Source organism: Pinus tabuliformis, chromosome 4_2 (assembly GCF_031772625.1).
Source record: "Pinus tabuliformis cultivar Carrire ecotype Pingquan chromosome 4_2, CPIR1, whole genome shotgun sequence".
NCBI classification, from domain to species: Eukaryota; Viridiplantae; Streptophyta; class Pinopsida; order Pinales; family Pinaceae; genus Pinus; species Pinus tabuliformis.
Window position 1 is genome coordinate 841003894 of NC_142304.1, and position 14418 is coordinate 841018311.

Here is a 14418-nt window from a genome sequence, read left to right on the forward strand (position 1 = left end):
GGTACATTCAATTTAGAGCCATTTTTTATGTCTACTTTTGTATTTGTTTTTGCACCAAGTTTTGCATCCAATTTTAAGCTATTTTATGCCCCTTTTTGCACCATTTTTTTGTGTCTACTTGTGTCGAATGTTGCACCATTATTTACACCGACTTTTTCATCCAATTTTGCATTTTTTTGGTGTCTAGTTTTACATCGTTTTCACCATCCAAATTTGCATCTTTTTTTGCCTCATTTTGTGTCCACATTTGCATATAATTTTGTGTCTGAGTTCGAGCCTAAATTTGCATGTGATTAGGAATCATTTTTTACATCCAATATGACATCCTTGGTTTCACCTTTTTCAGCCCCATTTTGCATCTTGTTTTATGTCTTTTCTTACATCTTTTTTTTTCCTTTTTTGCACCCAAGTTTGCATCCCAAATTTACACCATTATTTGCATCATCATTTGGCATATTAATTTGTAACGTTTTTTGCTTCTTTTTAACGCTCAACTTTGCATCTAGTTGTTGTCTTTTTTTGCATCTAATTTGGTGCCCATTTATGTGTCCTTGTTTTTGCCCAATTTGATATCCTTTTGTATGCCATGTTTTGTTCCCTTCTTTGTGTCAACTATTGCACAATTTTTCACTTCTAATTTAAAACACTTTGTATGTCAATTGTTTGCATTTTGTATTAATTCCTAGTTTAACATCCAATTTTACTTTCAATTTTGCATCCATGGTTACATCCGCATTTGACTTCTTATATAGAGTATATTTTTCTTTACATATATGACCCCCTTTATAGATTCATAGTGAAATATATGATAGTTTCTAAATATCATTAAAGCAGATATCACAATTCAAAATCATTTGTAAAGAAATTTAAGAGAAATTGACAACATCCATCCAAAAAAATAACAATGTGTCATTAACAATTTTCAAAACATGTATAAAATAGCAACATAATACTAATAAAATCAGTATTATTTTTAATCAAAACAAGTAAAATTCAAATATGATTAACAAATCAAAATATTTCATGAATATCGTTATTCTACGATAAATTAACAACATACATAAATCAAACTCATCGTATGATTACAAAATCAAAATGTCTCATTGATATAGGGTAAATTCACAACACCCATCTAAACATAGCAATGTCATTCTACACAATAATTTCTTCATAAAAAACAATGCATGTGCATGCCTAGCTACCACCACCAAGATCATCCTCATGATCATCTTGACCATCCTCATTACTCTGATCCACATCATCACCAACACCGCAACTATCATCATCATCTCCTCCTTCACCACCATCATCCCCATCCTCATCCTCATCATCTCCTGATATATGTTGAACATAATTTGGATCATCGTCTTGGCAAGAATTACCTATAGCATTCTGACAAAAAAAATCAATATTACATGTTAGTATTAATTACATAACACAACGCATGTTTTTGTTATACAATGTTAACCATAAAATGAGGTAAGATATAATATCTAATAGTACTAAAAAATAAAATGAAAATATGGTTTAAAAGTATATTGGAAATCCAACTAAGATTACATACCATAGAGTCCATCCAAACAACAAATTCAACCCATCTCTTTTGCTGCAGCACCTCCCTTTCCAAATGATTTGGAGGTCTTCCATATTTTAGTTCCTATCAATCAGTAAATAGGGAGAAATTAGATAACAATGACTTTCTTCTAGTACAAAATTTATTAAAAAAATATCACATGTTTAATATACTTACAAAGGTTGTTATCAGTGCTTTTAAACCTTTCTGGCCACTACGATGAGTGACTTTTGTCTTGGTTAACCTCGCCTTGGATGCCTTGTCCTTAAACATAAACCAATTCAATTTATTTTCACACAAATACATGTCTAAGATACTTATAAGTATTAATACATTCTAAATAATGTTTAATGAAAAATTCAATCCCTGAATGCTCTCATTGTCGGCTTTTCTTTGTGCATCCAACTTCTCATATGATTTTACAAGTTCTTTCCATACTTTAAAAGGTATGTCAATAGGTCTTTGTTTCAGTCTTTGATCTTGAGGCATTTTTTAAATTTTTCTTGTTTGGTTAAAAATTTTGGTTAAAAAAAACCGAACAAGTAATTCACATCAATGGCATGGGGACTCTATGGATATGTGTAAAAAAATGGCTATAAAGAAAACATCCAAAAAACATATGAGCTCTCCCTTTGATGGTCACTTGGGGCATATGGCTGGAAAGGAACAACTCCATTTTCGAAAATCAAGGACAATCCTTTCTCAAAGTCCTTCCTAATATTTGCTCCAAATGTCTTAAAATGAAAAACAAAATTCAAACGTCATCCTTAAACATCTCCCTTAATTATAACGTTGGACCATAAATTCTTCACTTTTATTGTTATCGGCTCTGGAATGAAATATGTGTGCACTAATGAAAAAACATTGAGTTTCATTTTTCATAATCACAAACAATGAAAAAAGAATCACACGTAACTAGCATCATTTTGGAAATTTTATATTTATTAAAAATCTTTAACATGTTTTCCTCCCATATCTCATAAAAAGGTGTGAAATTTTTTATATACTCTCCAATAAGCACTACAACAAAACCAGCGATTTGGAGGTTTTACACTAAGTTTTTCAACATCGAGCTTACTAGGGCTTGCACCACCGGGGTTATTAGTAAGAATCTCATGAGGTTTGCATAGCCATGATTATTAGAATCAAAATAGTAGGATTTGCACTAAAAAACAGTTCATAGAGCTTTCCTGCTGGGGAGAAAATCACAAGTTCAACTTCTGCAGTGCAGAGCACCGAGAGCTCGTAAGCTTTCTTCAGCAATCCACCTACGTTTCGAAAATGTAGCCTGCCTGCTGACAATGTTCTCAATCCTCTTCCTCTGCATCTTTCCCCTCCCTATTCTTGTATGTCCTCTTTCGTTTTTCCCTCCAAACAAACCCTCTCAAATTGAGAAAGCAGAACAACTCACTCGATGAGAATCCGAATCCAATTATCGCTTCTAACAATAACCCAATACGATACCAGAAGTGATTACACAAAACCTGATTGACTCTTCATTTGTTTGGAAAAGAGCCAAGCATATACTTCTGACGAGGGTTTCCGTCTCAAGTCTGGCTCGCAGGACGTCGCTTAGTCAATTGCGAGAAAAGTTTTCCACCTGCCTGTCACATACGGTTTGTCACACTATATATTAAAATAAGGTTGATCATACTAACAATAAGGTTGTATAGTTTAAAAGGAGGGCTCTCCTGACTACATTTGGTTGGTTTATAGAAAAGATTGCTGGAATGTGTAATGTGAATGCTCTGCTAACTGTTTTTTAAGCATTTGGAAGTATTAAAACCCCCTAGGATAATTAACGTAAGACCTGTTAATTAATGTGTAAAGATGGCTATTGTCCTTGGGCTACCTTAGTTGTTCGTGTTTAGTGATCTGTGGTATTATGACTCCTCAAGTCATTATTAAACCATGAGAACCATGCCCAGGCAGACTAGTGTGACATTGTGGATGAGAACCAAAACTAGACTCCTATAACCTCCTTTTTCATCCTTTAAATTGCAGAATTAACTGACTGTTCTAGTAATCGTTCTTGAGCACCTGAAGATGTGCACCCTAAATAATAAGAATAATACCCTGTAACATATGAATAGTCCATCGTGTGCATGTAGGATATGCACATGAGGTCCAATAAAATCACTAACCAGAATACCAGGTGTTATTAAAGCCTCTACAAGTTGATATATATTAATGTTACAGTGTGCAGGCGTATGATTCAATTCCATACGAAAATACAAAACATCTGATAGGATTTCCTTATACCTCATAGGCAAACAACCATTGTCCCTTCTATAGATGAGCAGAATAAGTGCTTGGTTCTCTACACTAAATAAAGACAAAGTATAGTACTTATTGCTGACAAAATAGGATTTAAATCGCGGTTCAATTGCTTGACATTCAGCTGTTCACAGAATTGTAGAGTGCATAATCATAAGTGATGTTGCGAGCCAGTAGAAGTGCTCTCCTACAAAAGCCTGATCTAGCATATCTCTTACCTTTATTTAGTTGGGATCAACAAGGTAGTTTTGGGCTAGCATACTGATTTTCACATGAGTTAGTTGAGGCCAACAAGAAGACCTAAACCTGGTTAGGTACAGCTAGGTGATTTCTGTTGTAAAACTGTTTGTAATTTGTGACACTGAGAGAGGTATGCTCCCGTAACTGTGCTCCCTTATCATATCATTAGCCCTGCTTGGGTGTAACAGTCATGTAGGAATGTCTACGGCTGGGAGGTGAATCCATCCTTTGGCAACTTGTTTGACAGCCCTTGTCTTTTAAATGATAGGTATTGCGGTCCGGAGCCCATTTTGCATGCTGCTATGTAATTTATATTATGGTTAGAGATGAACTATATCAATGTGCTTAATCATTTGAGATGTTATAACTGGAATGTAATAGTTGATTTACGCTTCTTATATTCTTTCACGGTTACTAGTCTAGAATTGCATTACTGTTCACGCAATTATTAAGTTGGAACTTGGCACCAAAGCTGCTTATGAGAGCTAAGATTTAGGTCTGTGTGCTAGTTGGGCTGCCAGACCTAGTTAAGTGAATTTGGTTCTGTTATGAAAGCGAAGTTTTCATGAGCCCATTGTGATCTGGTTTTGAGAGTGCATTAGAGTTTGTCTATGTGAGAATCATTAGAAAGTTGTATGTGTATGTGTGTGAGAGCTCAATACGTTATAGAAGAAAGCGACAACTAGTGACTAAGACTTTAGTTGGTGTACGTCAGTCCAGACTGTTGGGTCGTAACCCTTCATAGTCACATGATCCAGAATGTTGGATCAACACGTTATACGTTGTCAGTCATTGTACTCAATGTGCTCAACCAATGAAGTCTATAAAACAAACACCTCAAAATGGCTGACCATAGCATCTGTCTGATTATGACATTCACCCTATATTTTGATCAACCAATTAGGATGCCTTCTATATCGAGCACAGTGTTGAAAAAATTGGCATCGGCAAAAAATCGGCAGAGGGTACATAAAATATCTTCTCGGAAACATCGGCAAAAAAAAGTGGCAAAAATTGGCAAACTGCGGCTCGGATGGTACCGATGAAAAACCAATGATACCAATTTCATATCCCATGACGTTATTCAAGTTTCGATTGGACTCATGTAACAAATATGGGTGTTCCTGACAATCAGAGAACCTAGGGCTGCATGGCCTTGGCAAGCTCAAGATTAGCATGACATCTCCCCCTAAACACAGGGATAAGCGAAGGATGACCTTCTAATTGTTGGTTGGCAAAATGATCCAGCAGCAGTAGATGCACCGAATAAAATTGTTTCTATAAATGTTAAAAGCCATATACTGCAGCAACTACTTGTAACAAATTAACGTCATCAAATAAGGAAGATATTAGGCCATAGAGCAGCATCATTGAAATTGTAACACCACCCAACAGCCCAACATGGTCTCAATGGGTGACGCATATATATAATCTCCTTAAACTATGGATTCTAACTACATCATAGAGGAAGTTATTAGTTTGGTGCAGAAATCGGTAGGGGTCATCAACTCGGAAAGCTCAGGAGAAAATTAGCAAAAACTGGGAAATCATAAACTCGGAAAACCCAGGATAAATCAAAGAGTTTTGCAACTCAGTGAAAAGTTAAAACATTGTACTGTATGCCAATAGACCAACATGATCTGAATGCTGGATATATATACAGTTTACCTCAAAGAACTAAGGAATATAATGACAGAGAAGCCAGATCACCAAATAACTTCTGTTCCCCAAATTTCCACTCAAATCAAGAACTTATACAGCATGAAAATAACCTAGTTTAAACTTTGACCTTTGTATTGAGGTCTTGAGATTCTATGAACTATTTTATTAGCTTCAGTAACTCGTTGAGCTTCTCAGATGTAAGTACCTGCTGGAGAGAGCTGTTCTTAGTTATAGTGTAGTGGACTATCAGATTTCCAAAACTACTAATAAAATAGAGCTGGTACAGACACATGGAAAGCCAAAATATAAGGATGTACCTGATATTGACTCCTCCATTGAAAGCATAGCGTACGACATTGTCACGAACCCACATGTCAGCAGCTTCAGAAGACGAACTGAGAGTTTCCAGCAAGTCATTAGTAATGCCGACCATGACTTGAATATCAGAGCCTCCAAGACCTTGGGATCTGCATCAAAGAGCTTCACTTTCATAATGTGATTGGCCTGTAGCAGCTTCACAACAATAGAGGGAGCCAGCCTTTGTGATGACAGAATTCCCCAGTTCACACCAATGTCACCCAACACACCAAAGCTGGATGCCCAGATTATCCATGTGAATGATACCAGTGTTCTTGCATTGTAATAAAACATCTTCATATGCTCTGTATACCACAATGTCAATGTGCAAACTGCATTTCATGCTGTCTGTGAGGAAGACAGGGTATATGCTATAGCGTAAGATGTTTGGAGAGACCCACATTGCTGTGAATATCAGGTATGATATCCCCATCTGAATGAAACTGACCCACAAGCTTCCATTGGGACTTGGGCATGGTTCACTGTGACCCACAGTAAGCATAGTTTTATTACGTTCTATGATTGAAGGTGAAACTTTACAAACTTCCATGGGATCTGGAAATAGTTTTAAAAATGACACACTAACCATAGATTTATTATTTTTTAACTGTATGATTTAAGGTGATACTTTACACGAGGAACTACATCTGTTCATCAATTTGTCAAGAAGCATGGCCTACAATTCAATTGCTCTAAGCCTATCACTTCTTCAAAGACATTGAAAAAAGGATGGCCTATAGTTCAACAAAATATAAAAAGACTCGTCAAAATACAAAACCCCCAATGATAACAAATAAACCATCAAATGCATCCCCGAAAAAATCGTCATCGGCAGCCTATCAACATAGGAAAACAATTATTACAGACCATAATGAGATCAAAAAACAAAAATCGGGATAAAAAATCTAGAAATGTTATTATATAATTTATTAAGCGGTTTTGGAGGGATCTGAGTTGTGCAATATTAATTTGAACTTTACCCAATAAGGCTAAGGTCGTGATTTTTGAGTCCTATGTCTTAATCAAAAGGTCAAACGATAAATACTAGCCGTTGCAAAGGACCGTTAGAGTTCATATTCAAATCTCGATCTACATTTCCACCTCTTTTTCCTGGGCTCTGTTTTTTTTCTCCTTTTTAATTAAAAATTCCATTCTCAGGGTAAATGACTTGTATTCCTCTAACACTTGTGACAGAAATGAAATTACAACAAGATGCTTCCACCCAACAGTCCGAGCTCGCAGATTGCAAAACCTTAAACCAGAAAGACACCTCACAGCAATGTGTTTGTCTACCAAAGAAGTCTGCCATGGGCCAACAAGAGCAGAGCTCGGACGTTACAGAGAGAATTGAAGAAGAAACCGTGGGGAAGAGTCCTGAGATTGTGGAAGTTACAGAGGGCGAGGACGAGGTTGTTGAGAAAACAGAGGTTTCAGAAGTGATCGATCTTCAAACAAGGGGCAATGAGAATATCAGAGGAGGAGGAGCAGCAAGAGGATTTATGAGTGCCCGCGCTGTGCTTTTGAATGAGTCTCGAGAGAATATTCTTAGCCCTGGCTTCAGGTCGGTGGCTGCAATGGCCGGATGGGACGATGAGGCACTCTTATTGGCGAGTTTCGAAGAAGGGTCCTCCTCTCTGGGAAATTTGAACTTGGAATCTCTGGTTGTCGAGGATTCGCCTGTTAGGGAATCACGGCAAAGGAAGCGAGAGGCCCGAACCCCTGCTCTGGCTAAAACACCAGCAAGCGCTGGAAGAAGGTAATGATGAGCAGCTCTCTATTGATTTTAATTTTGAAAGAGTTAATCCCAGGGCTTAAAAAGTAGTTCTGTTGCTTATTAAACATCATGTTTTTAAAAAAAATGGTTTGCACACCTTCACCTGACACCCTACCCTTGGATGAAGGCGTGTATTTGTGTAGATAAATGCACATGGTTGCTTGGGTGGTCCACCCTCTCCTAGGTTAAGGTGTGCATTTGAGTACAAAACTTCACACTATGTCTTGAGAGTTCTGCGCCTGTGCCTCATTGAGATGAGGCTAGAAGGCCTCATTGAGATGAGTCTAAAAGGCCTCATTGAGATGAGTCTAAAAGGGTAGGTGTCCCATGTATCATCATGGGTATGTCTTTGGATATCTTGGTCTTTGCTAAGCCTTAAATTTCTTAACTTATGCTAGATTATAAGTTGTAGTTGCCAGCAGGGGTTTACAGTGAAAACCACTTCAATGACTCCCACTACATATCCTTTTGCTGCTAAAAAAATCATTTGTCATGGTTGAATGTCTCCAAATTTCCTTCAGAGCAGTCCTGGTGATCATTTTATTTTGCAGTATGAAATTGATGTTGGTGCTGATAAATTCAGCTTTGGTTCTTTTTTTCAGGCACCGAAGGGCAAGGAGGCAAAGTAAAGATATTGATCCCATCGACCTGCATCGTGTTGGAGCTCTCAGCCTGGAGGATGATCCATTCTCTCAAAGCAATGAACCTAATCCAGTCTCTCAAACAAATGAACCTAATCCTATTCTTCAGGCACAACTTGTGCAAGGTAAACATTTGATTTTGAACTCTCTAAGTTGAGGGCTCTAACATTAAGTCATGCTTAGTAAGTATTCATGTTCTCACTGGGGTTTGGGAGATTTGCACCAATATCTTATGAGTTTCCGGTCACCACTGTTTATAGATTCTGCATTTCATTACTCCAAGCCAAACTTTTCATAACAATACAAAATGAAATCAAGTAGTTGTTTTCTTTTTTCCTTTTTAATTGCATCTTATATTCATTACTAAACAGTGGGAAATACACCAGAATCACGCATCATTCCTAAAGCTTAGGTCTATAGATTCTACCCCATGGTAAATAGCAAAGTTAACCTCGATCTTAAGAGAATGTGCGTATTTTCCCAAAATTCTCATTTTGGCAGAATATATATACTTCTGAAAATCCTCATTCTGGCAGAAAACAGTGTGGTCAAATCTGATTTAAAAACTGCAATCTCATCGAAGTGAAAGGAATTGGCATCCTCATCAAATGTGGTACAACATCGCCCTTTCCACATAAAGGAAAAGGCTTTTCAATCTTATGGCATTCCAGATTCTTCTTCTATACTGTCAGACCATCCACCCTTGCCAAGAATATCCCCTTTCCAATGAAAGAGATCAACAAAAAGTTTTGTGAACTGAGCAACGATCCAATCCCAAAAGGCTCAGGCAACTTTGCATGCCCAACACAGAGATTTAATTGCCTCCTATGCTATGACAAAATTACACAATAGTCATTCATTAGGCCTTAGTTATGTAATCAACATTTCAACAATTGGCTGTTATATAGCACCAAACAATCCAGCACTCTGATCTTGAAGGAAGATAAGGATTCCAGTTATTTTGAGACTGCTCAAGTGACCTGTTTTCCTCGTTTTTTGATGGAGTGGCGAATTGCCCTATGTCTTTTTATCAAGATATTTATACATCAAGCCTTGTCAGTATTCCAGCAACCAAGTAGTTTTGATGTAGCATATTTCCCCACATCTTATGACCAATACATTGACACATCAAGCCAGGGACTGAGGAGACTTCCACCAAAGGCTTAACTGTTTATAGGCTTGATCTTCCCATATCAATCCAGGGACAAATGACTTGCACCAAAAGTTCGACTGTTTATAGGTTTTAAGTCCATTCTTTGCGTTACGAGCAATCTTTGGCTTTTGGAGAGTTTGAATCCAACACTCTAAGGAGAAAATAACAACTTAAGCTATTGGGCTGCATAGATATTGGGCTGCTAAAACCTAGGACTTGCCCAATACCTCCATACGATGCAGAGTACTGTCACTGGAAAACTGATATACGATGGTATAGGTATTTTTACTTGCTCAATACCTCCACAAAATGCACAGTTCTGCCACTTTAGAGTCTATCACAAGGGAGCTTTGCAATTTTTTGTCCAAAATTGAGTTCAAATATTTATGTACAACACAAGCATGTACTGCAAGGCCATAAGCATTGAAGATAAGAAGAAACTTGTTTTAATGTTTGGTTAATCTTTGACTGATATAGAACTTTGGCCTTGACAGGGAATGCGATACCAGATGAGTCTTCTACAGATGCTACAGCACATAATGAGAAAAAGAATAGTCCTTTAAAGCTACAAGGCGACAGTCCCAAAATTAAACCTAGGCCAGCTAAAAGCAAGGAAAGATCTCCTAGACCTGCCGAATCTAGTCCATATGGAAGTGAGAAGGGACTTTCCAAACCTAGTTGTTTGGAGCAATTGAAAGAAGAGCTTTCTTGTGCGGTAATTTAACTATGATTATTGTTATGTAATAACTACATATGGAACTTTTTTGATAGAAAGCTATAGTTGAGGTGAAAAGGGAGTGCTGTACTTGTTTTGTTATTCAACGAAAAGGAGTTTCATAACTCGATTGTGTACCTTAGTCTGGGATAATGGTACATTTGTTTTCAGAACTGGTATGAATTCTTTCTTTTATGCTTACTGTCATTGATAAGAATCCATCTTCTTGCAGGTTTGTCTTGATATCTGTTTCGAACCCTCCTCCACATCTTGTGGCCATAGGTAATTTTTTACTGCTAAAAAAACTCCAGCAGTCCCACCATGCAAGAAAATTTCTACTAAACTGTGTAAATTTATCTCTACTGAATTGTGTATATTAGAGCTGCTCTCAAATTTGTCTACCGAAACTTCTATGCAGTTTCTGTAAGATGTGCTTGCAAGATGCAATCGAGAAATGTGGTCCACGGTGCCCTAAATGCCGCCAGCAATTGAGGTCAGTCCAGGAAAAATTGAAGCTTCTCTTCCCTAAAGAAGTTGCTGGGAAGATTAAGGAAAAGAATGAGAAAGAAGCAGCCTCGAAGCATCGACAAAAGAAAGAAAACTCAAACTCCTATATCAGTCAAGCTAACAGAGGGGCTAGGAACAATGGTGTCAGTTGGCAAGGTCACTCAACTCGGTCTATTGGACTGGCAAGGCCCACATCTTATGCAAACTTCAGGAGAGCCTTCCAATCTTCAGCAGAAGATACCCAAATAAGGCATATTTTAGTTCCAAGCGATGAAGAAATAGGACAGGAAGTAACCATTGTTGCAAATCTACAACAGGGAACGATGGGAACAAATGAACGAGCAGTTAGAAGGCAAGAGAGGCGTGGAAGAAATAACTATAAAGACATTGAAAAAAGGATGGCCTATAGTTCAACAAAATATAAAAAGACTCGTCAAAATACAAAACCCCCAATGATAACAAATAAACCATCAAATGCATCCCCGAAAAAATCTTCATCGGCAGCCTATCAACATAGGAAAACAATTATTACAGACCATAATGAGATCAAAAAATGCTGATCAAAATATCAATGGGACATCAAAACAACAAGAAACTCACAAAATACACAGAAAAGCAAAACCCTAATTACCCGATAAAACAAACCATAGCCCGCTAAATGCATCTACCATAGAGTTTCTTCAGCACCCCATTGAAATGACAAATCCGATCATCATCAACAGGCGAACAAAACATCGAGAACCCGATAAAAACAGATCTTACTAAAAAGGAGAAAAATTAGAAGTAAATAACTGCCCAAATGCATCTTCCTTATAGTCAAGGTCCCATTTATGTGCACAGGAAAAGGGCCACCGAAGAGGCCATGAAAACAACTTTCAACTGAGAAAACAAAATCATGAAATAGCCATGGATTAAGAAATTTACATGTTAAGAAGGACATCCTCCTCTTCTTCGCCCGTGGTGACAGTAACCTCCTCAAGCTTAACAATGGGTGCAACCTGAGCTCCAGTGTCCTCTTCCTTTCCGGCATCATCCTCGTTCTCTCTCGCATCGTCATCTACTGCCCGTGTAAGAACAGGATCCTCCTGAGTTCCAGCCATCCCAATACCATATAGTGCACAGAGGGAGGGCTCGAATGAAATCGATGGATCCAAAATATGCCACAAACTCGCCCAATATCAGACACGAATGCGAAACCCCGAGGATTTTGGACAAAGGATTTAACTGTGCAAAAATGCTTCGAAGGCAAAGGGCAAAGAGGTCGACGGAGAGAAAACACTCTATATAAGGGTTTTTGAGGTCGATGGAGAGAAAACACTCTATATAAGGGTTTTGAAGAGGGAAGGCCGGTAGCTGTTAAAGATTGAGAGTAAAAGTAGCATCGTTAAAGATAATATAATAAATTATTACAGGGATGGTTGGGGGGTTTCAAAGGGAGAGAAGGCCATGGAATAACCCCTAAATCATCTCCAACATGAGAGGCCTACTTCATTCATGTTGTCATGTTGGGACCAGAGGTTGTTGTGCGTTTTTTATTTTCGCAATTTTGAACTCCTTCCTCGGTGATATATTATTGTGTTTATTGTAATAATAATGGGATGGGGTTGAGGGGTTTTTAAATGAGATAAATATGGAAAAGTAATTAGAAATATTGGTTTTAAATTATTATAATAAGTATTGTTGTGGTTGATCCATGATAAGTTGTAGGGTAGTTGGTTTGTATGGGGTTTAGTTGTTACGAGGTCTTAAGTTCAAATGTCATGGGGAGGGGTTGAGAATGGAAGTCATTTTGGGGGCATCAAAACTATTCTAAGGGGCATCTTCCACTGAGCTTTACACAATCCTCGATGTTGAGGATGAAAATAATATGAATATGCCAAGCTCACTCTACAGCCTAGTATGGTTACAGCCATGTTTGTCCATCATTCCAAGGGGCATCTTCCACTGAGCTTTACACAATCCTCAATGTTGAGGATGAAAATAATATGAATATGCCAAGCTCACTCTACAGCCTAGTATGGTTACAGCGATGTTTGTCCATCATCAAAGTTGAAATTTTGCTAGTGTCGGCCAAAATAAATTTAAAAAAAAAAAAAATTAAAAAAAAAATACAAAACATTTAAATAATGTTTGCTCATAAAAAATAATTGCCAATGAAGAAATTGGATCCCTCTCCGCTCATATTATATCTATATTTAAGATGGGTCTATGCTAGTGGATAACACAAAAATCACAAAGTGAAGAAGAGTTTAAATCAAGTCAAAGCAAAACTTTGGGACTAGCGCAATTCATCTAACTTCTATTGAAATGCGGTATTTATACGTGTAATGTGATCTATATATATATATATATATATATATATATATATATAGTGTAATTGCTATTATGTTGTTAAATGGTTGTTTAATTAATGTTGGTTATTCGATGGCAAGATGGTTTTGTAACTCTTAATGATGTAATTGTTCATCTTCTTGGTTGTAGTGTGCCATGTTGTTGACATACAAATATTGTAATGGAGCCAAAAGAAAATGACAGTAAAGCATAGTTGGAAGTTATAAGTTTATCCTCCTGGAAGAGCAAAATTGTGGAGTTAAAGAACCACTTCTAGGAAATCAATTTCCATCACATCCATAGGGAGCTAAATACAACTGTAGATTCTCCCTAAAAAAGAATTATTTGTCTGGAGACAGGTTACATATATTATGATGAATTAGTTGGCAACCCAGTTCAAAGTTCTCATTCGATGCCCATATACTAATATGGATCAGCTTTAAGTCAAATTTTCAATTAGTTATCAACTAGCTTACTATAAATTTCAAGTGAGTCTACATTCAACTTTCAATTAGCCTCAAATACAATGTCTTTCTTTTTCTCTTGACAGGGGCCTCTTCATGGTTGTATAATACACTTTCGAGAATTTTTTGTTACAGGCTAATGTCATTTCTAGTCACTGTCTTCATTTTTCTCATAGTAGGGCCCTCTTCGTGGTTGTATAATACACTTTCTACAATTTTTGGTTGCATGCTATTGTCATTTCTAGTCAGTCTTATAATTTGCAGAAGAAAAAAAAATTGTAAAACCCTGGTTTTACAACAACTTCTTTTTCTCTTCTTCTGGGTCGTGATGCCTTGTCTTCTGGCAACCCATTGTAATGACAGAAGTTACAATCTTTTTTTCAATGTTTGTGCTTTTTTTCTTCCTCGTGAATAACAAAAGGGTCCTTTTTTTCTATAGTAATAAGAAGAAGAATAAGAAGAAAGATATTGTAATGGTTATGTCATGGTTGGCATTCCTAAATATAAGCAGATATAGGATAAGCATGCATGCATATTAGAACTTGGTGCGCATGGATGGAATTCAATGTGCCAAATGATGTAGATGTTTCACAAGCATGGGGTGTGACATTTCAACCCTAGTTATCAATAGTGATGAGAGGCCACCAAGGACAATACCCCTTGGACCCTATGATAAGTGTTGCACATTTTGGTGTTAGGAGTGGAAGGGTAAGCTTGGATCGAG

At 37.2% G+C, this 14418-nt stretch overlaps 2 protein-coding genes across 7 annotated transcripts; one reads left to right on the top strand and one right to left on the bottom strand.

Moving 5' to 3' along the window:
• Positions 1 to 1000: 1000 nt before the first annotated feature.
• LOC149172297 (glucan endo-1,3-beta-glucosidase 9-like) lies at positions 1001 to 12321 on the bottom strand. Of its 6 annotated transcripts, none has more exons than XM_089424293.1 (5): positions 11824 to 12318; positions 6070 to 6219; positions 1751 to 1837; positions 1565 to 1657; positions 1001 to 1382 (listed from the first exon to the last, which is right to left on the bottom strand). In XM_089424293.1, exons 1-3 carry the CDS (start codon positions 11997 to 11999, stop codon positions 1813 to 1815), a joined length of 351 nt encoding a protein of 116 aa, XP_089280419.1. In that variant the 5' UTR covers positions 12000 to 12318; the 3' UTR covers positions 1001 to 1382; positions 1565 to 1657; positions 1751 to 1812. The 6 variants fall into 6 exon arrangements, with proteins under 6 accessions (XP_089280419.1, XP_089280418.1, XP_089280416.1 ...); XM_089424292.1 differs by having other exon boundaries at positions 1001 to 1392; XM_089424290.1 differs by lacking the exons at positions 1001 to 1382; positions 1565 to 1657; positions 1751 to 1837 and adding an exon at positions 2225 to 5957 and having other exon boundaries at positions 6070 to 6591; positions 11824 to 12321.
• LOC149172298 (uncharacterized) lies at positions 7273 to 11459 on the top strand. The gene is made up of 5 exons (XM_089428082.1): positions 7273 to 7865; positions 8486 to 8649; positions 10172 to 10392; positions 10625 to 10674; positions 10811 to 11459. The coding sequence occupies exons 1-5, from the start codon at positions 7273 to 7275 to the stop codon at positions 11457 to 11459; spliced, it is 1677 nt and encodes a 558-aa protein (XP_089284208.1).
• Positions 12322 to 14418: the final 2097 nt, after the last annotated feature.

What these genes read in the sequence shown, in the direction of transcription:
- LOC149172298 (XM_089428082.1), top strand. Translation starts at nt 7,273, where the DNA reads ATGACTTGTATTCCTCTAACACTTGTGACAGAAATGAAATTACAACAA. An exon ending in CCAGCAAGCGCTGGAAGAAG is followed by an intron (nt 7,866 to 8,485) that starts GTAATGATGAGC and finishes TCTTTTTTTCAG; the next exon opens with GCACCGAAGGGCAAGGAGGC. An exon ending in TCAGGCACAACTTGTGCAAG is followed by an intron (nt 8,650 to 10,171) that starts GTAAACATTTGA and finishes TGGCCTTGACAG; the next exon opens with GGAATGCGATACCAGATGAG.
- LOC149172297 (XM_089424288.1), bottom strand. Translation starts at nt 11,999, where the DNA reads ATGGCTGGAACTCAGGAGGATCCTGTTCTTACACGGGCAGTAGATGAC. An exon ending in GAGGATGTCCTTCTTAACAT is followed by an intron (nt 6,220 to 11,823) that starts GTAAATTTCTTA and finishes TCTTTGATGCAG; the next exon opens with ATCCCAAGGTCTTGGAGGCT.